The following is a 23,833-nucleotide window of genomic DNA, read 5'->3' as shown; positions in this document are numbered from 1 at the left end:
AAATTGATAAGCTGGACTTCACCAAAATTTAAAACTTTTTATCTGCAAAAGATCCTGTTAATGATTAAAAAGACAACTTACAGACTGAAAAAATGATTGCAAATCACATATCTGACAAAGAATTTCTATCTAAAACACACAAAGCATGTCTAAAACTCAACCTTAAAAAATTCATCTAGAAAATGGGCAAAATACATGAATAGACTTTTCACAGAGGAAGATACACAATGGCAAATAAGCCCATGAAAAGATGACCAACATCATTAGGCTTTGGGGAAATGTGAATTAATATCACAATGAAGTATCATCAATCAGAAAGGCTAAAATAAAAAATAGCGGCAATACCAAATGCTGGTGACAATATGGAGAAAAAGGATCACTCGTACACTGTTGGTGGTCATGTACAATAGTACAGCCACTCTGGAAAATAGCTTGGCAGTTTATTTTAAAACTACAATTGACTTATTACATAACCCAGTCATTGTACTCTTGGGCATTTATCCCAAAGAAATAACTTACGTTCACATAGAAACTTATACACAAACATTCATAGCAGCTTTATTAGTAACAGTCAAAAACAGGAAACTATTCAAATGTCCTTCAACAGGTGAACAGTTAAACAAACGGTAGCACATCGATACTAAGGACTATTACTTAGCAATAAAAAGGAATATACAACAGACTTCGATGAACCTCAAGGGAATTATGCTGAGTGAAAAAAGCCAATCTCAAAAGGTTACATATTGTATGATTCCATTTATATAACATTCTTGAAATAACAAAATTATAGAAATGAATCTGTTTCCAGGGGTTACAGATAGGAGAGGGGTAGGTATGAGTATAAAGGAGTAGACAGGGGAGACCCATGGTGATGGCACAGTTCTGTATCTTGATTACAGTGATGGTTACACAAAGTTTGTGGTTACACAAGACCTGCCTTGAAGTTGCCCGTGGACCCCGACACCACATGCTGGAGTGTTGCCAGTCCCTCAGTGGCCCCTCTCCCTCCCTCTCCATCCCCACTCACCCCAGAGGAAGTGGACACTTAGAGATGGAGCTAATATGAGTCTCAGGCATTAAACTGCATAGAACTAGAAACACATATACACAAATGAGTGAATATATAACTAGAGAGGTCTGAATAAGCTTTGTGTACTTGATTCCTAGTATGATAGTATACTACAGTTATGCAAGAAGTTAATATTGAGGGAGGATGGTTGAAGCATGCTCAGAGCCTCCCTGTGTACTTATTTGAAACATTTTGTAAATCTGCAATTATTTCAAATTAAAAGTTAAAAGAAAGAAAAAAGATAGGCCGGGCGCGGTGGCTCAAGCCTGTAATCCCAGCACTTTGGGAGGCCGAGACGGGCGGATCACAAGGTCAGGAGATCGAGACCATCCTGGCTAACATGGTGAAACCCCGTCTCTACTAAAAATACAAAAAACTAGCCGGGCGAGGTGGCGGGCGCCTGTAGTCCCAGCTACTTGGGAGGCTGAGGCAGGAGAATGGCGTAAACCCGGGAGGCGGAGCTTGCAGTGAGCTGAGATCCGGCCACTGCACTCCAGCCTGGGCGATAGAGCGAGACTCTGTCTCAAAAAAAAAAAAAAAGAAAGAAAGAAAAAAGATAATCAGAATAGCCATAAATACTTTTCCTCTTTTAAATAATTATAAACAGTTAAGAAATTAAATTCTTAGTTAAAACTTTTCAACCAAGAAAACCCTAGACCCAGATAGCCTTGCTGGTGAATTGTATCAAACATTTAAAGAAGAACATTTAAAGAAGAAATAATACCAGTTCTATACAAACTCATCCAGAAAATAAAAAAAAGAACAGTTCCCAATACATTACCATGTTACCAAAACCATGTGACAAAGACACTGCAAGTACATATAACTACATACCAATATCCTTCACGAACCTAGATGCAAAAATTCTTAAGAAAATGTTAGCAAACTAAATCCTCTAATATGTAAAAGGATAATGAGGCTAGACGTGGTGGCTCATGCCTGTAATCCCGACACTTTGGGGGGCCAGGCCAGGAGAACTGCCAGAAGCCAGGAGTTCAACACCAGCCTGAGCAACATAATGAGTCCCCGTCTCTACAAAAAAAAAAAAAAAAAAAGAAGTAAAAAAAAAAAAAAAATAGCCAAGTGTGGTGGCATGCACCTGTAGTCCCAGCTACTAAGGAGGCTGAGGCAGGAGGATCACTTGAGCCCAGGAATTTGAAGCTACAGTGAACTATAATTGTGCCACTGCACTCCAGTCTGGCAAGGGAGCAAGACCTTGTCTCAAAAAAAGGGGGGGAAGGGGGGAAGGGAAAGGATAATGAAATTGCTTTAATTCTTCGTAAAAATGGCAAGTGTTGGGGAGGATGTGGAAAAACCGGAACCCTCATACATTGCTGCTGGGAATTTAAAATGGTGTAGCTGCTGTGAAAAACAGTTTAGTGGCTTCACAAAAAGCTAAACATAAAATTACCACATGACCAGCAATTCTACTCCTAGGTATACATGCAAAGGAATTGAAAGCAGGGCCTCGAACAGATACCTGTACACCAACAGTCACTCACTACAGCGTTATTTACAATAGCCAATAGATAGAAAAAACCCAAGTGTCCATCAACAGATGAACAGATAAACAAACTGTGGCATATGGACACAAGGGACTATTACCCAGTCACAAAAGGGAACAAGCTCTGATAAAACATGGATGAACCATGAAAACACTATGCTCAATGAAATAAGTCAGACACAAAATGACAAATATTGTATAATTCTATTTATAGGAAATAGCTAAAATAGGCAAATTCATGGAGACAGAAAGTAGATCAGAGGTTATCAGGGGCTGGAGGAAGAGAGAAGAATGGGGAGTTACTGCTTAATGCTACAGAGTTCTGTTTGGGGTGTTGAAAAATTTTGGAAGTAGTGTATAGCCAGCTAATGCCACTGAATTGTACACTTAAAATGGTTGCAATGGCAAATTTTATTTCATATATATGTATATATTACTACAATAAAAAAGAGGATAACATATCATGACCAAGTAGGGTTCATCCTAAAAATCCATGGTTGGGTTAACGTTTGAAAATCAATCAAACTTACCATAGTAATAGACTAAAAAAGAAAAACTATATGATCATCTCAATAGATGCAGGCTGAGGAGAGTGGAAGAGACTAAATCATGGAGTACCTTATGAGTCTTAACAAGCTTATACTGTATTCTAAAGACTACAAATTCCCCACCAAGGGATATATTAAGAGGAAGATGTTAAAAAGACTTAACTCAATCTAGTTAGCCAATCAATAACCGACATTTGTAAATGGTAGAGAAAATGTTTACGGGATGCTGTGCCAGAGGGCAGCAAACAGAAACCAGGCATCTGAGATGGGGAAAATGAAGAGAGACTTCTAAAAAGAGGACTGAAGAGGAGCCGAAAACAAACAGCAGACATTTCCTAATCCTCATGACTGTCTCTCGCCACCGCCACTGCACCAATGTCTGGGAAATGCATATTAGTGATCATACTTTGCATGGGCAAGAAAGAACAGTCCAGGTTCCAAGGTGACCTCCCTCATTCAAAATAAGAATTACAACCAACAATCAAGTCAGTGTGCTCTTAGGCCTTTAAGACTTCATTTCCTTTTGGTACTTTCCAAACTATTTGATGTTCATGAAACCATCTACTGTAATAAGAAGAAATCAATAAACCTGAAATCTATTTTCAGATTGTAGATAAAATTTTTATAATGTATTACTATCTATCTGGCTATAAATATATGCCACAAATTTCATCACTTCAACTGCTTAATGTGTGAATATACCAGATATTAACTTTCTCATACTGAATAATAACAGCTAACATTTATTAAATACCTTTTTTTGTGCCAGGAACTGGCCTAAGTACTTTGAGAATATTGTCTCACTTAATTCTTATAACAATTTCATAAGATGGGTTCTACTACTATTCCCACTTTACGGATCATGAAATAAGACACAGAGAGGTTCAGTAATTTGCACAAGGCCATACAGCTAATAAATGACAGAGACAGGCTTCAAAACCGGAAATCTGCTAACATGCCAAACTCCTAACAACAATGCTATAAAATGAAACAAGTGACAGATGTTCCAAAGCTTTATCAATTCTCAAAAGACTACTGGATGACTTTAAACAACCTTGAATAAGACATGAAAGAACTGCTCTACTTCCCTGGGATTTAACGTTCCATACAATAAATAAATTATATGCTATAAGTGATCCTCCTGTCTTAGCCTCCCAATGTGCTGGGATTACAAGCATGAGTCACCATGTCCTGCCAGGGAGATTCATTTAGAAGAAAATTTGGGAAGATAGGAGCCCTGAAATGTGTCTAGTAAATAGTTAGCAGAGGGCACTATGGTATCTAATATGATACAACTATCAAAATATGGCAGTATCACTCTTTTATATTCAATTATGTCTCAAACACAATACAAATAAACTAAAAAGCTATATTTCTGGATAAAAGATTTTAAATTCTTCAATAATCAAAGTGACTTTAGACTGTACTCCAGAGTTCATTAACTACAGATTCTAAGAAACAAAAAATAGCAGAAAGAAAAATCAAAGATATTTCAAGAATTCAGTAATAAATCAGAATATTAGGAGGACAAATCAAACTAAGTCTTAACTCAAAGTTCAAAAGCTTAGATGACTTTTCATATGCTTTACTTATTATTTACTACTTATGCTACATGCTATAAGCAGAATAATCTTAGATATGTTTCTTGATTCTGCCATGTCACCTTCCTTGAACTTGTTTATCTGGGCACATAAACATATTATTTTTCTTTACTATACATATTCTTTTTAAAATCTCTAGAACCACTACTGGACATAGTAATTACTCACTCAGTAACAGGAAAAACGCAAATTACTGTGTAATATTAACATTTATTTTCACATTCAACCTTATATTCTACCAATGCAGAAGCTATGAAGGTGTATGTATACATACCATTTACACTCTATTCTATCTTACTGCTCTGCAGTTCTTTATACACAAGCTGACTTTGGCTCTCTTCAATTTACATACAAATATTAAAAATCTCCTTTTGCCCATTTTCTGGATATACTCAATGGTAACAGAGCTATTATAACCATTTTTATAGGGCAACTTTCCTGAGCAAGAATCATACCATAATCCTAATAAAGGTCAAATGCAACAGTGCCTCTCCAGGGAAGTTCTTCCACGCAGCAATGAGTCATTTTTCTTTAGGAATGAAAGTTTCACTCTGTTGAGTGAATGTCTGCTCATATGCAGACATCTCTCACTACAAGTCAGTAAACTATGCCATAATCTTCTCTTTCCTCATTTTGAAATCTACAAACCCATACATATATATGATTACAGTGCCTGATATGGAGCTCTGCTGATAGAAAAGCACTCACATGTTTATGATTTATCACACACCTGTACTGGGAAGAAAAACCTTCTTTATTAGTGAATTTCACCATGTTCATAGTAATCTCCTAGTTTCTTGTTTAACATATACAATGAATTTACACATGTATAAAATAACATAAATTAAAAGTTACCTATGACAGCATCACTTGCAATAATAGCACAATACTGGAAAATGTTCAAATACCCTTCAGTAGGGAACTATTTTAGTAAGTTGTGGTACATCCATACAGTGGAATACTATGCAGCAATTCAAAAAATGAAGAGGGGTTTTTTTAACTGCAACAATATCTAAGATATTTTTAGGCAAAAAAAAAATCAAGGTGCAAGATAGCAACTACAGTATACTACCACTTGTATAAAACAAGGGTAACATTTTATTTATATATAATACACTATGTGTATACCACATATGTACGTTTTTGTACATGTAATTTACACACACACACACACACACACACACACACACATCTCTGAAAGCATACTCAATTGTTACTTGGCTCCAGGGAAATGAAATGGATATCAAGGCCACAGAGACAAAAGGAAGACTATTTTACTATATACTCTTCTTTTTTAAAAGTATATACCAGTCCAACTATTATCTATCTAAAAACTAATTAAATTTTAAAAGAATATATAGGGATATAGGGTAATAATTATATGCAGAGGCTCTGTTGGATAAGAAAATCTGGGTTTAAGTCTCCATTCTTCCATTGACCAGTGTGCAAGTTAGGCAAGTTCTCCAAGCCCCAGTTTCCTCATCTGTAAAATGGAAGTAATGATAGTCACCGTGAGAACTAAAACCAATCAAGTACATAAAACATTTAGCACAGTACCTGGCAATTATTATTATTTAGTGTTATCTTTTAAATGGTACTGCAGACTTGGAAATCACCAAGTTATAGTCATTACCATTTCCTTTTTCTCTTTTATCTTATTCTGAATGAAAAAATTTTGCTAGTTCTTTTAAAATGTGTGGCACTCAATCATTTCTGTCCATTTTATAACCACTAGAGATTGGCCCAGATCCTGAAGAATCAGTTAGAGTATGAATTTTGAGAGCAATTAGGAACCATCGTACAATTGGTATAGGTTTTTGATTAAATCTAAACCTTTCAGTGGAGCCCTTATTGCCACTATATATAGGCATATCTACAGAATCTCTACTACACTAAATACCAAATGAAATGCTACCCATTTATACTTGTATCCCTATTTTAACATTTATAAGGTATTTTCAAATACTTTAGTTCAATTCCTAGAATAAGAATCTCAGAAATGGAAGATCCTTTAAAATACAATGTAATTTCTTCAACAATGATGAGGGGATCAGAGCATATATTTTTTATCTCTCTGTAGATGAATATTTTTAAGAGCAACCTGTTAAATATGAATTTAAATTATACTAAATAATGAAATAAATAAATGAAATGAAAGCCAAAGAAGAGAAGTGACTTGCCAAAGATTCACATGCTTTACAAGAAAAAAAAAAAAAGTTGCCTAGAATTCACATGTTCTCATTTTACTGCTCATTTCATTGACATTCTGACAAGGAAGTCATCAAGTATGCTATTTTCCCTCACCTAAAAGGCTCTTACTTATATAACCTAAAGCCCCGTTTACATCTAATAATCTGATTTTTAAAATGGGCAAAAGATTTGAATAGACACTTCTCAAAAGAAGACATACAAATGGCAAATGGGTACATAAAAAGGTGTTCAACATCACTGATCATCAGAGAAATGAAAATCAAACGACAATGAGACATCATCTCACCCCGGTTTAAAAGGCTTTTAAAAGACAGGAAATAACAAATGCTAGAGGAGATGTGGAGAAAAGGGAACCCTCGTACACTGTTGTTGGGATGTAAATTAGTACAACCACTATGGAGAACACTTTGGAGGTTCCTCAAAAAACTGAAAATAGAGCTACCATGTGATCCAGCAATTCCACTGCGGGGTATATACACAAAAGAAAGGAAATCAGTATATGGAAGAAATATTTGCAATCCCATGTTTGCCGCAGTACTATTCACAATAGACAAGATTTGAGGGCAACCTAAGTGTCCATCAATAGATGAATGGATAAAGAAAATGTGGTACATATACACAATGGAGTACTATTCAGCCATAAAAAAAGAATGAGATCCAGTCATCTGCAACAACATGGATGGAACTGGAGGTCATTATGTTAAATGAAATGAGCCGGGCACAGAAAGAAAAACATCAAATGTTCTCACTATTCGTGGGATCTAAAAATCAAAACAATTAAATTGATTTTTAGATGGTTTTAGAAAGGATGGTTACTAGAGGCTGGGAGGAGAATGGAGTAGGGAGAAGGGGGAGGGGGATCGGTAATGGGTATGAAGAAATAGAACGAATGAATAAGACCTAGTATTTGATAGCACAACAGGGTGACTATAGTCAAAATAATTTAATTGTACATTTTTAAATAACTTAAGGAGTATAACTGGATTATTTGTAACACAAAGGATAACTGCTTAAGGGCACAGATACCCCATTTTCCATGATGTGATTATTATGTATTGCACGCCTGTATCAAAGTATCTCATGTATCCTATAAATATATATACCTACTATGTACCCACAGAAACTAAAAATTGTAAATTATAAAAAAAGAAAACCTTGTTCACAGAACCTATCTTGGATCTGGTAGCCATAAGTCTCTCCCCTCTGAATTCCAGCTACTACCATAGCAAACAACTTAGCACTTCATCATGGGTTATCTGCAGTCTTCGTGTTGGTATTGTCTCCCCAGCTGTAGGCAATCTGGAAGCAAGTTGGTCTGGTAAAACAAACAAACAAAAAAAGACATTATAATCACCACCATCTACCCTATCTCCTCCTCAGCCTATTATCCCAGACATTTCTCTCCATTTGGAAGCTCAGACTTCTCAGCCAAGCAAAGGTATCTGCTGCTTCATTCATTCCCTCCCTCTAAATTCCTCCTGGGATGCCTTTTCCTTCCTCCTCACCAACTCACATTCCTCACCTTGAGCCAAATCTTAACCCAATCCCCCTCACACAGAAAGCCTTAACTCAGCCCATTTTCTTAGAAACCTTTCTGCAACCAATATACACAGTGTTGTACAATTTTCCTATTCACACCTCATAATATTTCTGCATATATACTTGGAAATGTATATTTCTGCATATGAGATAATTTATCAGCCTGGGCAACATAGTGAGACCCCCATATGTACAAAAAAAATAGCCAGGCATGTTGGTGCATGCCTGTGGTCCTAGTTACTCAGGAGGCTGAAGCAGGAGGATCACTTGAGTCTGGAAGGCCGAGGCTACTGTAAGCCATGATCCCACCACTGCACTCCAGCCTGGGTAAGAGAGTCACCAGGGAATTTTTCCAGCATGATGACTTTCGGTTTCACAATACCAAATCAAAGAACCTGCACTGAGCTAAGACTCATCCCAGAAAAGACTTAGAAAAAGACACCAAACACTTAAAGAGGGAGTCTTCTAAGTGTTTGGAATAAAGTCTGTCCTGAAAGAGAACTCTCTGTCCATGAAGGATGGGTCCATTTCAAAGAGAAGATATGTAACTTCCCCTATTTGATTAATTTATTGGCATGATAACTTGCATCAGTTTAAAGGCATTTCATCCACAATGAGGAAAAGCTAAATGCACTAAATCTTCTTTCAAGGAACCTGTATTTTTTGAACTCCTAGCAGTTTGCACTTAATGCTTTATTTTAAAATCAGATTTAATCATTTCATATAACCAGTACTTCTTCAGGAAGATGGATTTCATTTTACCTCTACATCTATTACCCCAGGTCAGAATTGCAATGAATTGTAATGCCATTTGAAACCACTAACACAGCACTCAACAATCCAATTAGTAAGTGAGTCTGAAAACACAATTTTCCAAAATGATTACAGTGCTCCCACTTCCTATTCTTAAATATCTAAGACACTAATTGAATGTCCATACTATTTTATTTATAGGTCTTTCTCAAATACTCTCACAATAAAACCACCAATTTTAATTCCTACTTCCATAAAAGCTCTTTGTTGGCTCTATTTTGAGGACTTAACAGAGCTATATTTTTTTAAAAATCAATTTGATAAACAAAAAAAAACATTTTCTTGTGATACTGAGAGATCTCTACAGCATACAGCTTGATATTTTTTAACAACGGGAACTAAGAACAAAACTAAAAAGTGTAATTCTCAATTATACAAAACAAATAGGTGTTGTATTAGTCTGTTTTCATGCGGCTATAAAGAACTGCCCAAGTCTGGGTAATTTATAAAGGAAAGGGATTTAATTGACTCACAGTTCAGCATGGCTTGGGAGGCCTCAGGAAACTTACAATCATGGCAGAAGGCGAAGGGAAAGAAAGGCACTTTCTTCACAAGGTGGCAGGAAGAGGGGAAGAGCCGATTATAAAACCATCAGATCTCATGAGAATTCACTCAGTATCACAAGAACTGCATCAGGGAAACCGTCACCATGATTCAATTACCTCCACCTGGTCTCTCCCTTGACATGTGGGGATTATGGGGATTATGGAAATTACAATTCAAGATGAGATTTGGGTGGAGACACAAAGCCTAATCATATCAAATATGTATGTTTATAAGTATATATGTACATGGTATATATCCTCTTAATTATCTTTTAAAATTTTTATGTCAGACAGTTTTTATCCACATCACAGCCTTCTGGGCTACAGTATGTTCAGAAACATAAAACCAATGATATAAGTCACCAAAGCAAACCCTACAGTGGAGAAGTGGCCACAACGTAGCATCAGTAGTGGAGAAGCAACCACAGAATCTAGAAATTACAAACAGTATATGAGGACATCTGGCACAGCATGAAATTTCTTTCACAGAAGATCTGATGGATGCTGACATGGACACTGTTTAAAGTTTTCCAATGACAGGGAACCCACTCCTTAATTTCCTCAAGAAGCTCATTTCATTGGACACCACCAGAATGTTTTTCCTCAAAATGAGCCAAAATTATCTCCTTATAAAACTTCTTACAGATCATACGTAATTACGTCATTCTTACAGATATGCCTAGTCCTTCTTTAACAGGTTTCTGCCTTTCAGGTATGAAGAAAATGATCATGTGTCCCCTTGGTCATACGCCCTAGAGGTTGCCTTTTCTACAATCCCAACACCCTCACCTGTTCTTCACATCATTTAAAAGTCTTCACTATCCCAGTCCCCTCACCTTCTGGGTGAAATCCAATTTGCCAATATTTCCACTAAAAAATGGCATCTAGTACTAAAAGCAAAATTCCACAAATTATTGACATTACTCATGAGAAAGCAGATATTTAGGAAAGGATCAAACTCAAGAACCCTCTGCTTCATAGGCAGCAAGTCTTGACATGTACTATGGAAATGACTAGATGAACGGAAAGTATAAATCAATACTATCCAAAGACAATGATAAGAAAGATGGGGGGAAGGTAGTAAAAAATAGTATCATCAAGCCATTCATTCTGAAAGAAGTTAACCCACTATATGCTAGTCCATAGCCTAAATTATCCGAGATAATGATAATGTGGGTGTAATATGACCAAAACTTTCTAAATTTACAATAAGCATAGTTATATAGAGAATAATCACATCCTCTGAAATAAGTTACTTCTAATCTCATCTAAAGAATCAAATCAAATAAAAAAACACTAGATGTAATTAAGACTGTTGAGTTTCTCTGGAGATTATAGCAATCAGACATTTTAAGTATTCTAGGAATGAAACATTTGAGACAATTAAGGAAATCCTATTGAAGAAAAATTAGTCTGTAAAGCAGAGATAATATGGGACTAAGAAATGGCTTATTAATAACATTCAATTCTGAGTATAATGAATACAGCTATTACAATTTCAATTCACTGGTGGCTGAGCTCAAAAAGCTAAAATGCTGCCACTCAATCTGCCTCAAGGATCCAGATCTAATCAGTACAGTCACTGCCTGTTACATTTATTGAATCGCAGAATGATTTTAGGCTGAAAAGAATTTAGATGAAAAAAAAAGAGAGAAAACAAAGCTAGTAAATGGTAGGGCCTGAACTCAAGACCAAAATCTGGGTCTTTGCTATACTTGAACAACTCTTCAAATATTTGCAAATAGCTATCATACCCTCCCTTCTCACCTCTCACCAATCTTCTTTCAATGCCGGTTCCTTCAATGATTCATAATGTAGGGAGAATTCCAGAACTAAGTCCTACATGAGTGATGTCTGGAACTTCATACATATTCCTTCATGTCTGAAGTGCCAGCTTGGGCTGTGTCTTGCGAGAATGAATACTGTAACTGGATACATTAAGGATGGCTGCTCAACAAGACCAGAACTCCTGAGCTGCGGGTCACTCCTCAACTCTCAGTTATTAATACCACAAATAAGGCAGGGCAAGAGAGGCCTGAGAGACACAGCCTTGGAGCAAGGCCAATCAGTAAGAGACTATGGGCGATGATCAGAGCAAGACTATGATAATGCCAACGTCAGAAGCACCAGAAGATAAACCTCTGGTTTAGGCATCTTCCCCCTTAAACCTAGCCCTTCTCCAACAGCTCTCTCTCTGCAAGGTCTCAGCCATCCAGTAGGAAAGGTCTTTCCTGTTACTAAGTGCTGGGGCAAACAGGAGAGAGACCCTTTCAGACAAAGCATACAGCCACAGAGGGAGCTCTCCATGAAGTGAAACGTTATAACCCTAAAGTAAACAGGCAGTTAATCTAGGCAGGATGCTATATGAAGACAATGAGGAAGGCAAAAAGCCCAAAATAGCAGATTCTTAGAGAAAATGCTACAGACAAAAGACAAAGAAAATGATTTTTTTTTTTTTTTTTTTTTTTTTTGAGATGGAGTCACCCAGGCTGGAGTGCAGTGGTGCGATCTCAGCTGACTGCAACCCCCACCTCCCAGGTTCAAGCGATTCTCCTGCCTCAGCCTCCCCAGTAGCTGGGATTACAGGCATGCACCACCAGGCTTAGCCAATTTTTGTATTTTTAGTAGAGACGAGGCTTCACCATGTTGGCCAGGCTGGTCTCAGACTCCTGACCTCAGGTGATCCACCCACCTTGGCCTCCCAAAGTGCTGGGATTACAGGCGTGAGCCACTGCGCCCAACCCTTTTTTTTTTTTTTTTTTTTGAGACGGAGTCTCACTCTGTCACCCAGGCTAGAGTGCAGTGGCGCAATCTCAGCTCACTGCAATCTCGCCTCCCAGGTTCAAGCAATTCTCCTGCCTCACCCTCCCAAGAGGATGGGACTACACGCGCCCACTACCACGCCCAGCTAATTTTTGTATTTTTAGTAGAGATGCGGTTTCACCATGTTGGCCAGGCTGGTTTCGAACTCCTGACTTCAGGTGACCTGCCCGCCTAGGCCTCCCAAAGTGCTGGAATTACAGGCGTGCCCAGCCAAAAATGATTTTTTTAAGCTAGCCTTAGAAGAAGAGCAAGTCCAAGACAGATGTTAATTAACTACAAATTGTGTTTCTGTCTTATCCAACAAAATGGACCTCAGGCCAGGCTCGGTGGCTCACGCCTGCAATCCCAGCACTTTGGGAGGCTGAGACAGGCAGATTGCTTGAGACCAGGAGTTCAAGACCAGCCTCAGCAACATGGCAAAACCCTGTCTCTACAAAAAATACAAAAATTAAAAATTAGCACCAGGCATAGTGGCTCATACCTGTAATCCTAGCACTTTGGGAGGCCAAGGCGGGCAGATCACTTGAGGTCAGGAGTTCGAGACCAGCCTGACCAACATGGTAAAACCTCATCTCTACTGAAAATACAAAATTAACCAGGCGTGGTAGTGGGCGCCTGTAGTCCCAGCTACTAGGGAGGCTGAGGCAGGAGAATTGCTTGAACCCGGGAGGCAGAGGTTGCAGTGAGCTGAGATTGCGCCACTGCACTCCAGCCTGGGTGACAGAGTGAGACTGTGGGGCACACCTATCATCCCAGCTACTTGGGAGGCTGAGACAGGAGAACTGCTTGAACCCGGTAGGTGGAGTTTGCAGTGAGCCAAGATCGCGCCATTGCACTCCAGCCTCGGCAACAAGAGCAAAACTCCATCTCGAAAAACAAAAAATTTAGCCGGGCATGGCAGTGCATGCCTGTGCTCCCAGCTACTCAGGAGGCTGAGATGGGAGGATGGCTTGATTCCACGTGGCAAAGGCTACAGTGAGCCGAGATCATGCCACTCCACTCTAGTCTGGGCAACAGAGCCAGACTCTATCTCGGAAAAAAAAAAAAAAAAAAAAAAAAACGGACTTCAAATCTCAACCTGGCATAACAGGCTCTTTGTAAAATGGCATGCTAGCCTGTTGAGTCATTGTCTGCCATTATTCTTCTAGATCTCAACGTCCTCTAAGACTTACATGCTTTTCCACCTCTAGGCCTTTTAGTCTGCTGCTCCTTCTGCCTCAGCTTCCTCTTCCCTTTTGCTCATCCCCCCCTGACTTCCCCTAAGCAGGCACAGAAGTGCTCTCCTCCATCTCCCTTCACACCAACCAATGTGTCTGTTACAGCACCTGCCACAGGGGATTATAATTTCTTGGCTTGGGCTGGGCACGGTGGCTCACGCCTGTAATCCCAGCACTCTGGGAGGCCGAGATGGGCAGATCACTTGAGGTCAGGAGTTTGAGACCAGACTGGCCAACATGGTGAAATCCTGTCTCTACTGAAACTACAAAAATTAGCTTGGCATGGTGGTGGCCACCTGTAATCCCAGTTACTTGGGAGGCTGAGGCAGAAGCATTGCTTGGACCCGGGAGGTGGAAGTTGCAGTGAGCCAAGATCACACCACTGCACTCCAGCCTTGGTGACAGAGCAAGACTCTGTCTAAAAAACAAAAAAAAATTATTGGCTGTTTTTCCCTCCACAACAGATTATGAGCTTGACATAGAGTGTATCTTTTTATCTTTGTATCCCAAAAACCTAGCATAGTATCTGGCTCATTATTTAGTAAGTGAACGACTCAAATGAAGGAAGTGAGGGATGAGTGCAGTGGCAACCGCATGCCAGGCTGTGTGTCATGTGTATCTGGCATCTCTCCCTCAGTGATCTGTGACAGACAGAATGGTGTCTGATGCACAGTAGGTGATCAACAAAAACAACAAATCAAGTGAACAAACATGAAAAGAGCTATAACAGATTCAGCAAAGTATTATTTATAACAACAAGTATGAAGATCCCTTCCAACTCTAAGACTCTATGGAGTTTTTTACACTGCATTTATACAAATTTATTAGAAAATTGGAAAACATAGAGATGGGAAACTAGCATTTATTGAAGGGCTACATATTTGTTAGGCACTTTACCTATGACATTTGCTTTTCAGAATTCTGGGAAATTATAATTATAAGCCCCATTTCATAGAAAAAGGAACCAAAGCTAGAAATGCAGGACCAAAATTTGAACCCAGGTAAGCCTGAGCTCACCAATCCTAAGCTTTTTCCCACTGCACACTTGAACCTCTGGGAAGAACACGAGGCACACCTCCCTATCATTCCACTCCAAGAAAAGGAGTTCTGAACAAGCCACAGTTCAACTGGATCACAATTCCAGAAGAAGGAGTTTTCAATGGAAGGTTAAAAAAAAAAAAAAGATGAAAAGTTCTTTCTTCCCTTGAGGATCGTCATCTTTTCTTTGTGGAAAGGTTCTCATGGCCCTTCCTGTTGCTCCCATGAGGCTGTAAGGAAAATCTTAAGGCCTCTTCACCTTAGGAGAGGGTAATCCTTCCTTTGCTCTTCCCTTTCACCAAGGGGTCAAGTGGGAATCAGATTACAATCCTGAAAAAAAGATGGCAAAGAGGCACCCTATAGGTCAACTTAGAGGCCTTAAGTGAGATTAGACAGGGAAGCAGACTTGAAGCTTACATCCTCAACAGACCAATTATCTTAGTTCAGGCTGCTCTAACAGAATACCATCAACTGGGTGGTTTAAACAACAAACATTTATTTCTCACAGTTCTGGAGGCTGAGAAGTCCAAGACCAGGACACCAGCAGATCTGATGCTTGGTGGGGGTACTCTTCCTGGTTTGCAGATGGCCATCTTCCTGCTGTGTCCTCGCATGGTGGAGAACAGAGAGCACTCTCATCTTTCCATCCCCTTATAAGGTCACTAGTACCATTCATGAGGGCTCCACCCTCATGACCTAATTACCTTTCAAATGCCCCAAAATACCATCACACTGGGGATTTAGACCTCAAAATATGAATTCTGAGGGGACACAAACATTCAATCCATAGCACTAATTCACCAAATTATATCCCTACATGGAAATTTGGAGCCAAAGTCCTGTTAGCAATATGGAATGGTTCTTTGTCTGGAATGTCCTCTGTGTAGGATGGTGGCATATAACTGGAGTGACAAGGAATTAGCCAAATTTTGTCTCCCCAAAACATGCCTGACGAGTTGACTTTAACAAGTGAAATGAAGTGTACAAGAAACAGGACAACTGAATAGCTACACATAAAAGAACGAATCTGGACATCTACTTCAAATTATAAACAAAAATTAACTCAAAATGGATCCAGAATCTAAATATAAGAGCTAAAATTACAGAACTTTTAGAAGAAAACATACGGGTAAATCTTTATGACCTTGTATTAGGCTATAGTGTATTTTAGATATGGCAACTAAACTGAAGAAAAAATATATTGGACTTTATAAAATTAAAAAATTTTGTGCTTCAAGGAACACTACCAAGGAGGTAAAAAGACAATCTACGAAATGCAAGAAAATATTTGCAAATCAATTATATGAGAAGAGTCTAATATCCGGACTACATAAAGAACTCTTACAACTGAACAAGAAAAAGACAACCCAAATTAAAAACAGACAAAATATTTGAATAGGTATTTCTCCAAATTAAAAACAGACAAAATATTTGAATAGGTATTTCTCCAAAGAAGATATACAAATTGCAGATCTTCCATATTAACACATGAAAAGATCCTAACATCATTAGTTATCAGGAAAATGTAAATCAAAACCATAATGAAATACCACTTCACACATACTAGGATGGCTATACTCAGAAAGACAGTAACAAGTTCTAGTGAAGGTATGGAGAAATGAGAACCCTCATACACTGCTGTTGGGAATGCAAAATGGTACAGCCACTTTGGAAAACAGTTTGACAGTTCCTCAAAAAGTTAAACACAGAGTTACCATATAATCAGCAATTCTACTCTTAGAGAACCCAGGAGAACTGATAATATATGTTCACACAAAAACTTGTACATGAATATTCTTAGCAGCATTACTCAAAATACCAAAAAAAAATGAAAATCACCCAAATGGTCATCAACTGATGAATGGATACACAAAATGTACCATACAATGGAATTCTATTTGGTCATAAAAAGGAATAAAGGACTGATACATACTACGACAGAAATGAACTTTGAAAACATCATGCTAAGTGAAAGAAGTCAGATGCAAAATGCCACATATTGTATAATTCCATTTATATAAAATTTCCATAAGAGGCAAATCTAGAGAAAGACTGATGTTTGCCAGGGGCTCAGGGAGAGGGAGAACAAGGCATGACTGCTATTGGATGTGAGGGTTCTTCTTGGGGGTGATAAAAAAGTTCTGGAATTAAATAGTAGTTATGATTGCTAGTGTCACTACTGTTTAACTAGTGCGTACTTTAAAACGGTGAATTTTATGGTATGTAAATCATATCTCAATAAAAAAGGTGAGGTGCAACTATAAAAAGGCGCCAAGTTTACATATTATATGTACCATCAAAGAGATATGACAGAAAAGCAATAAAGAAGTTAACTTGAAAATCACTGCTGGATATTGGTGTTTACTTTTATAATAACAAATATGAAAAATATTGAATTTTATTGCCATAAACTGAAAACCAAAATAAAGACGACTGAGAGGAAAATTAATTGGATTTCCATGAAAAATATCCAAGGATAAATATTTGCTTTCTTCCCAATATTTCACCTGTTTGGAAGCTGAGCTCCTTACAGCAGATATAAGAGCCTCGAGGTTAGATTTGCTGGCAGCAAACAAACTTGAAAGAATTCAAGTCTAAGAACCTGAGCCTCAGATGCACTGCCTTTGGTAAATGGTAAACGGATTCTCTCCCAGTGAGCTCTGTTGTAGACAAGCATTCTACCATGATAATGACAAAGTAACAGAGTAGAACTTTCAATTTCCAATATCTCAACCTTGGAGACTGCATGAACATTTTACTTAAGGCTTTTTTATAAGTCTCTGAATTAATATGTGTGAGTCCAAATGGCCAGTTTTTCCAAATAATCATCAACTCATGTTAAGAATACTGAATCACAGCAAACTTTTCACACATACACTATAAAAGTAAAGATATAATACAATATTCTAGAACTATGCCTGGCATATGATCAGCACCCTATAAATATTTATTGAATGAATGTTTATAATAGTCAATATTGTTTACTAAATAACTTTATCAAAAATAAGGATCAATAATAGTATTCCTAACTGAACTTATCTTTATCAATAGAAAATTGTTTTTTCTTAATTTATTTCTAACGTAATACCACATCCTTATTGACCTTAACTGAGAAGTCAATGGTTAAGAAAGATCATTAGTTCATTATACGTAGAAAGGACATTCTAATTATTAAAATTACTGCCCCTCATCTTGTAAACCTTTTAAAATAAAACTTCAGGTCAATAAAACTGTGGGATTTGTGAGGTTAGTCATTTCTTATGCACTCTACAATGTATTTTAGTTAATAAACTAATAAAATATATATTAACAAAGCTTAACAATAGGATGTCCATTCTTCATATTCTAGAGCTCTAAGATAAACAAAACACAATTAGCCTCACTCATATATAGTGGAGTTTAGCAGGAAAGGAAATTCTTTCTGAATCGCATCTTAAGGCATACCAATTTAACAACGCCAAAAAAAGTCAGCAATTAATTTTATATTGCATTTTCCATTTTGTAAGCCTCTTTTTGAAAACAGGGAAGTTATTTCTCAGTATTTAACAACTAGAGGTGTTTGAAGTACTACATAGTATCATCAGATGAATAAAAGTAGAAAATAGCTCCAGAGAACACATCTTCTCTTTCAGAAGGATACTTCTTCTGTAAGTCTCTAAGGATAAGCTTCTACAATGTGTGACAGATAAGTCAATGGTTGAAACAGCCATCAGTTCAAACAACTATCAGAAACAGCCTTCCTAAATCTCCCTTACAGCAAGCAGTATAAGCTCTTTTCTAGTCCTTGATTGAAGGACACATGAGGAAGACACAAGTACCCACCTTTGTATCATCCTCTTTTAGGTTTTTTATTGGACATCACACTACTCAGCTTTCTTGTACTTATTTTACCTCTTGATTTGCTGACATTACAAAATAACATTTTTAAAGAAAATGCAGATAGGTAGCTGTTCTCTTCATGGGAAGGACTTTCTAAGAATAAAAGCAATGGATCATAAAGGAAAAGATTAACAGGCAGACAACATAAAATTGTTTTAATTTCTATAAATCATAAGCCTTCATAAATGAAAAGGCAATTGTGGGGAAAATGCCCCACATCGAAGGGTTAATATCCTCATTATATCAAGAGTTCACATGGTTCAGTGCGTGGCCAAGACAGGGCCCCCAGCATTCCCTCGTCCTCCATACAGGAAACTGCAATGTCTCCGCAAAAAAAGAGATTGCAGCTTCTCTCCTCCAGCTTTGAAAACTACTCTGCCTTTCCTTATCTGTCTCGGTTTTTGCCTCCTACCTGGATGCTCTCTTTCTTCCAAGCCCTGTTTGACTCAAAGTTCAGATAAACAAGCAATCAGCCCGGTCTTGATTCCAGATTTTTCCCCCAAGAAACAGCCTCTGAAACAGTTTTCTACCTTGCCATGTAGCCTACAGGCAAGTAACAACTCGCCCCATGCTCCAGGGATAATTTATCCAACTACTTCCAGCCAAAGCCCAGAATAGTGGCTCCTGCCTGGGCTAGGGAAGATAAAAATCAAACAATTGATAAGAAAAAACTAAGACTCTAACACAAAAACCATCAAAAAGCTTTTGTAGGCAATTCACAAAAAAGAAATAGCCAATAGCTAACAATAAGATTTCTTAACACTTAAAACACATTAATAATGACAGATGTGAGTTAAAATAAGGAGGTGCCATTTTATTTTATTTACTTAATTTTTTTTTTTTTTTTTTTTTTTTTTTTGAGATGGAGTCTCACTCTGTCACCCAGGATGGAGTGCAGCGGTGTGATCTCGGCTCACTACAAGCTCCGCCTCCCAGGTTCACGCCATTCTCCTGCCTCAGCCTCCCAAGCAGCTGGCACTATAGGTGCCCACAACACGCCCAGCTAATTTTTTGTATTTTTAGTAGAGACGGGGTTTCACCGCGTTAGCCAGGATGGTCTTGATCTCCTGACCTTGTGATCTGCCCACCTCGACCTCCCAGAGTGTTGGGATTACAGGTGTGAGCTACCACGCCCGGCCAGGAGGTGCCATTTTTATCTGTGAAATTAGCAAAGTTTTTAAAATAATAATGCTAATATGGGTGTCATAAAACTGACGGTGGTAATGTAAATTGGCATAATCTTTCTGAAAAACAGTATGGCAATGTTTCGATGTTTTGAGAGCATTCACAATGTCCCTGCCCTTTGACCTCCCTATAATTTCATTTTTGGGAACTGATTTTTTTTTTTTTTTGAGACAGGGTCTCACTCCATTGCCCAGGCTGGAATGCAGTGGCAAGTTCACTGCAGCCTTGAATTCCTGGGTCAAAGAGATCCTCCCACTTCAGCCTCCTGAGCATTAGGGGCTGGCTACAGGTGCATGCCACCACACCTGGCTAATTTTTTTATTTTTTTAGAGATAGGGTCTTGCTATGTTGCCCAGACTGGTCTCAAACTCCTGGCCTCAGTGATCCTCCCACCTCAGCCTCCAAAAGTGCTGGTTTTACATGCATGCGTCCCCATGCCCAGCCTAGGAACTGACCTGAAGTAATCAAAAATGTAGCAAAAAGATTTAAGTGTAAAGACATCCATTATTACATTTTGTACCTGAAGTCTAAATATTCAACAATAAGTAAATTGCAAATAAATTATGTTTCATCCATAGTGTGGGTTATTACTGAGCTAATAAAAATGATATGAGAACTGACCTTTTTATAGTACTGACGAAGGACCATTCCCTGTTCTACACAGTTAACATGTACTAACTCATTTACTTCTCAAAACAGCACGACATGGAGCCTGTGACATAGGCAGGTGCTAGTATCATCTCCATTTTACAGTTGAGGAATCTGAGGCCAGAGGAGTTAAATGATGGACTCAAGGTTACACTAAAGCAGAATCACATCTGAAATTCTCATCCTCATCTGAAATTCTAAAACCCAAAAATCTCAGAAAATCAAGTGTTTTCTTTTTTTTTTTTTTTTTTTTTTTCCTTTTTTTCAGAGATAGGGTCTCACTCTGTCACCCAGACTGGACTGCAGTGGTGCAATCATAGCTCACTGCAGCCTGGGGTTTGCTCTGGGGCTCAAGAGATCCTCCCACCTCAGCCTTCGGAGTAGCTGGGACCATAGATGCACACCACCACGCCCGGCTAATTTTTTAAAAATTTGTAGAGATGGGTCTTATTATGCTACCCAAGCTGGTATCAAACTCTTAGCCTCAAGCGATCCTCCCACCTAGGGCTCCAACAAGAGTCAAGTGTTTTCATAAACCTGTGGCAAACTCATTTGCAAAACGAGATCTAAACTGACAATGAAACAATGTATTATCTCTGTCCTACTTAGAGCGAATTCATTTTACTAAAGAAGTTAATGTGTTTGATTACAAGGTGCTGCCCCAGATCCCACTAGACATGATACAGGGTCTATACCATGTCATCTTCCGATAAAGTGAAAATTCTGAATTTTAAAACACAACTAGCATCATAAGGTTTCAGATAAGGAATTGTGACAGAGCTGGGATTCAGATCTAAGCTGTCCGCCTGTGCTCCTAACCACTATGTGATATTTTCAGAGACTGTTTAATGACATAGGAAAATGCTTATCATTCAAGTATTTACACAGACAAATTTTAAATTGCGATTGTGATTAAGTGCTACTAAGGAGAAATCACTGGTGTCAGAAGAACCTATGTTAAGCAGGTTTGTCCTAGACAGTCAGAAGCAGTTTTCCTGAGGAAATATTTGATCTGAGATGTGAATAAGAGTTAGAAGAGAAGAAGGAAGAGCACATCTGGCAGGGAGACTATCATATGCAACAGCCCTGTGTAGGAGGGAAAATGGCACAAAAGTCTGAAAAGAAGCCAATGTAGAATAACCATTTGCCTCAGTTTGCCTGACAGAGACCCAGGTTAGACCTTTTGTCCTAGTATAAATAATAACTTTTTTTTTTTTTTTGAGACAAAGTCTCACTCTGTTGCCCAAGCTGGAGTGCAGTGGCATGATCTCGGCTCACTGCAACCTCTGCCTCCTGGGTTCAAGCGATTCTCAGACCTGCCTCAGCCTCCTGGGAAGCTGGGATTACAGGCATGCACCACCATACCCAGCTAATTTTTGTATTTTTTAGTAGAGACAGGGTTTCACCATGTTGGTCAGGCTGGTACTTTCTATTACTCTCAAAAAATATCTTGGTCTGAATGGTCATGGACATGGTCACCCAACTTCTAGGCCACATTAAGAGTTTTGTCTTCATCCTAAGAATAACCAGAAGCCATGATGGATTTTGAGCTAGAGGAGGGGGGGAGGTAGCATAATCAAACTTTACTTGTTAAAACACTACTGCTGCTGCAGGGCAAAGAATGGATGGGAATATTGAAAGGAAAGGGTAAATACCTTTAGATTAGTTAAGAGGCTACTACTGGACAACAGATAATGGTAGACTGGTCTAGGGTGATAGTAGCAGAGACACAGATACTCAGATAGATTTGAGATTTGGTTTGAAGATAGATAAAATGAATAGAACTTGACGATTGTTTAGATATGGAAAGGAAGAAAGTACGAGGTATCAAGGATGAGGCCAAGATTTCTGATTTGCAAACTAGATAGAGGTTGGTATGACTCATTGAGAGTGCAACTGAGATTTACACGAGCTAAAAATTTAAATGTGCGATATATCTGCATATCCATCACAGTCTAAAGGCATGGGCCTGGAGAACAAGGAAAGAGTTTAGGTTCAAAACTTGCTGATGTTCCTTTCCATTCACAGAGCCCTCTTCCAAGGCAGGACCATCCTATTTTCTGGTTGGATATTGGAGTCATTTGGTGGTCAAAAAAGAAGGTCCTCCTTAGCTGGTGATATGGGACGGGGAGCACCAGACCACTTTTAGCATGCAAATATCCCTTACAACTAATGCTCAAGTGCTTTTTACATGTACGGTTCACAAAAGAGCTTCACATATAGGTTCACTGAAACCCACGACCTTATGAGAAATTATAGTCTACATTTAGGAAGCTGAGGGAGAGTGCTTAAATTACCTGTCCACACAGCCAGTACGGGGCTGCTTTATGTCATCCTATCATCTCCTATGTGCATCCTCTAGGTGTAAGAGACTATCTTAAGGGCAACAAGAAACCTACCATATAATGAGGTCCTACTAGGTACCAGGCTCTAGGAGATTTAAAAAAAGAAAGAAACACAACTTCAGAAGTTCTAAGGATGTTTCGCACACACTTACCCTACAGTAAGTTCGCTTTATACTTTCAAAAAGTTTCACGTCCCAAGATGGGGTGGAGGTGAGACGGTGGAGATGAACCGGGGCAGACAGAGACCACCCCAAATACCGGACCCGGGGGAAATGGGGTCCCAACGGCTGGGTCCCGGGAGACACTCGGAGGGGTCCGCGGGTTCAGCCCGGTCCCTCCGCTGGGGGGTCGCCAGCCGACCGGCAGCGAGAGACCCAGAGGCCCGTTTGCCCACTACGTTGCCATAGCAACGGCCTGGGCCGGCTGCGCCCCGGGCCACCCGCCCCATCCCGCGGGCCCGCCCGGAGCTGTGACTCCAGGGACCACTCACCGCGGCCGGCGGACGGGCGGGTCTCCTACAGGTGCGCACACTTGGCGCAGGCTGTCGCTGAGCCCAGAATTCTGCACCGGGAGAAACTTTTCCGCCCGCAGAACAGCCGCAGGCCGGTGGACGGGGGCCGCGCGGGGACAAAGAGCGGCGGCGGGTGCAAAGCCCCTTCTCCAAGCCGCGGGGCTGGCCCAGAGGTGCCGGCTGCACAACGGCGCCCACGTGCCCCGAGTGCAGCCCCAGGCGCGCCCAAGGGCAGCTCCCCTTAGAAACGGACTTAATATCCCGTCTGGGGCACAGAGGAGCAGCCATATGTTACGTAAAATAAAGCTTTGTAGTAGGAATATCACAGTACTGAGGTGATTGATGCTCAGGCCACTC

The 23,833-nt window shown here is 39.2% G+C and overlaps 3 protein-coding genes across 21 annotated transcripts in view; 2 read left to right on the top strand and 1 right to left on the bottom strand.

Moving 5' to 3' along the window:
* STK33 (serine/threonine kinase 33) overlaps positions 1-23,664 on the bottom strand; it is a 216,665-nt gene extending 193,001 nt beyond the window's left edge. For 10 of the 18 annotated variants that reach the window (XM_077963530.1, XM_077963518.1, XM_077963519.1 and 7 more), the window contains exon 1: positions 23,456-23,601. Coding sequence is in view for 2 of the 18 variants with exons in the window: in XM_077963534.1 (XP_077819660.1) it covers positions 8,088-8,123 (36 nt within the window). In the remaining 16 variants the exon portion in view is untranslated. Of the gene's footprint in view, positions 1-8,087; positions 8,249-23,117; positions 23,350-23,455 lie in introns of those variants that run through there. The other 8 variants (XM_077963523.1, XM_077963525.1, XM_015114929.3 and 5 more) reach the window with 7 other exon arrangements.
* Positions 1-23,833, top strand: part of RPL27A (ribosomal protein L27a) — a 288,193-nt gene that overhangs the window by 164,206 nt on the left and 100,154 nt on the right. The window lies entirely within an intron of this gene.
* Positions 2,297-23,833, top strand: part of AKIP1 (A-kinase interacting protein 1) — a 338,621-nt gene continuing 317,084 nt past the window's right edge. Inside the window, exon 1 of the mRNA XM_001102761.4 lies at positions 2,297-2,306. The gene's annotated coding sequence lies outside the window, so the exon portion shown is untranslated. The remainder of the gene's footprint in view (positions 2,307-23,833) is intronic.

This window comes from Macaca mulatta, chromosome 14, assembly GCF_049350105.2.
Source record: "Macaca mulatta isolate MMU2019108-1 chromosome 14, T2T-MMU8v2.0, whole genome shotgun sequence".
Taxonomy (NCBI): Eukaryota; Metazoa; Chordata; class Mammalia; order Primates; family Cercopithecidae; genus Macaca; species Macaca mulatta.
The sequence above is the reverse complement of the archived record's forward strand: the minus strand, read 5'-3'. Positions and strand labels throughout refer to the sequence as shown.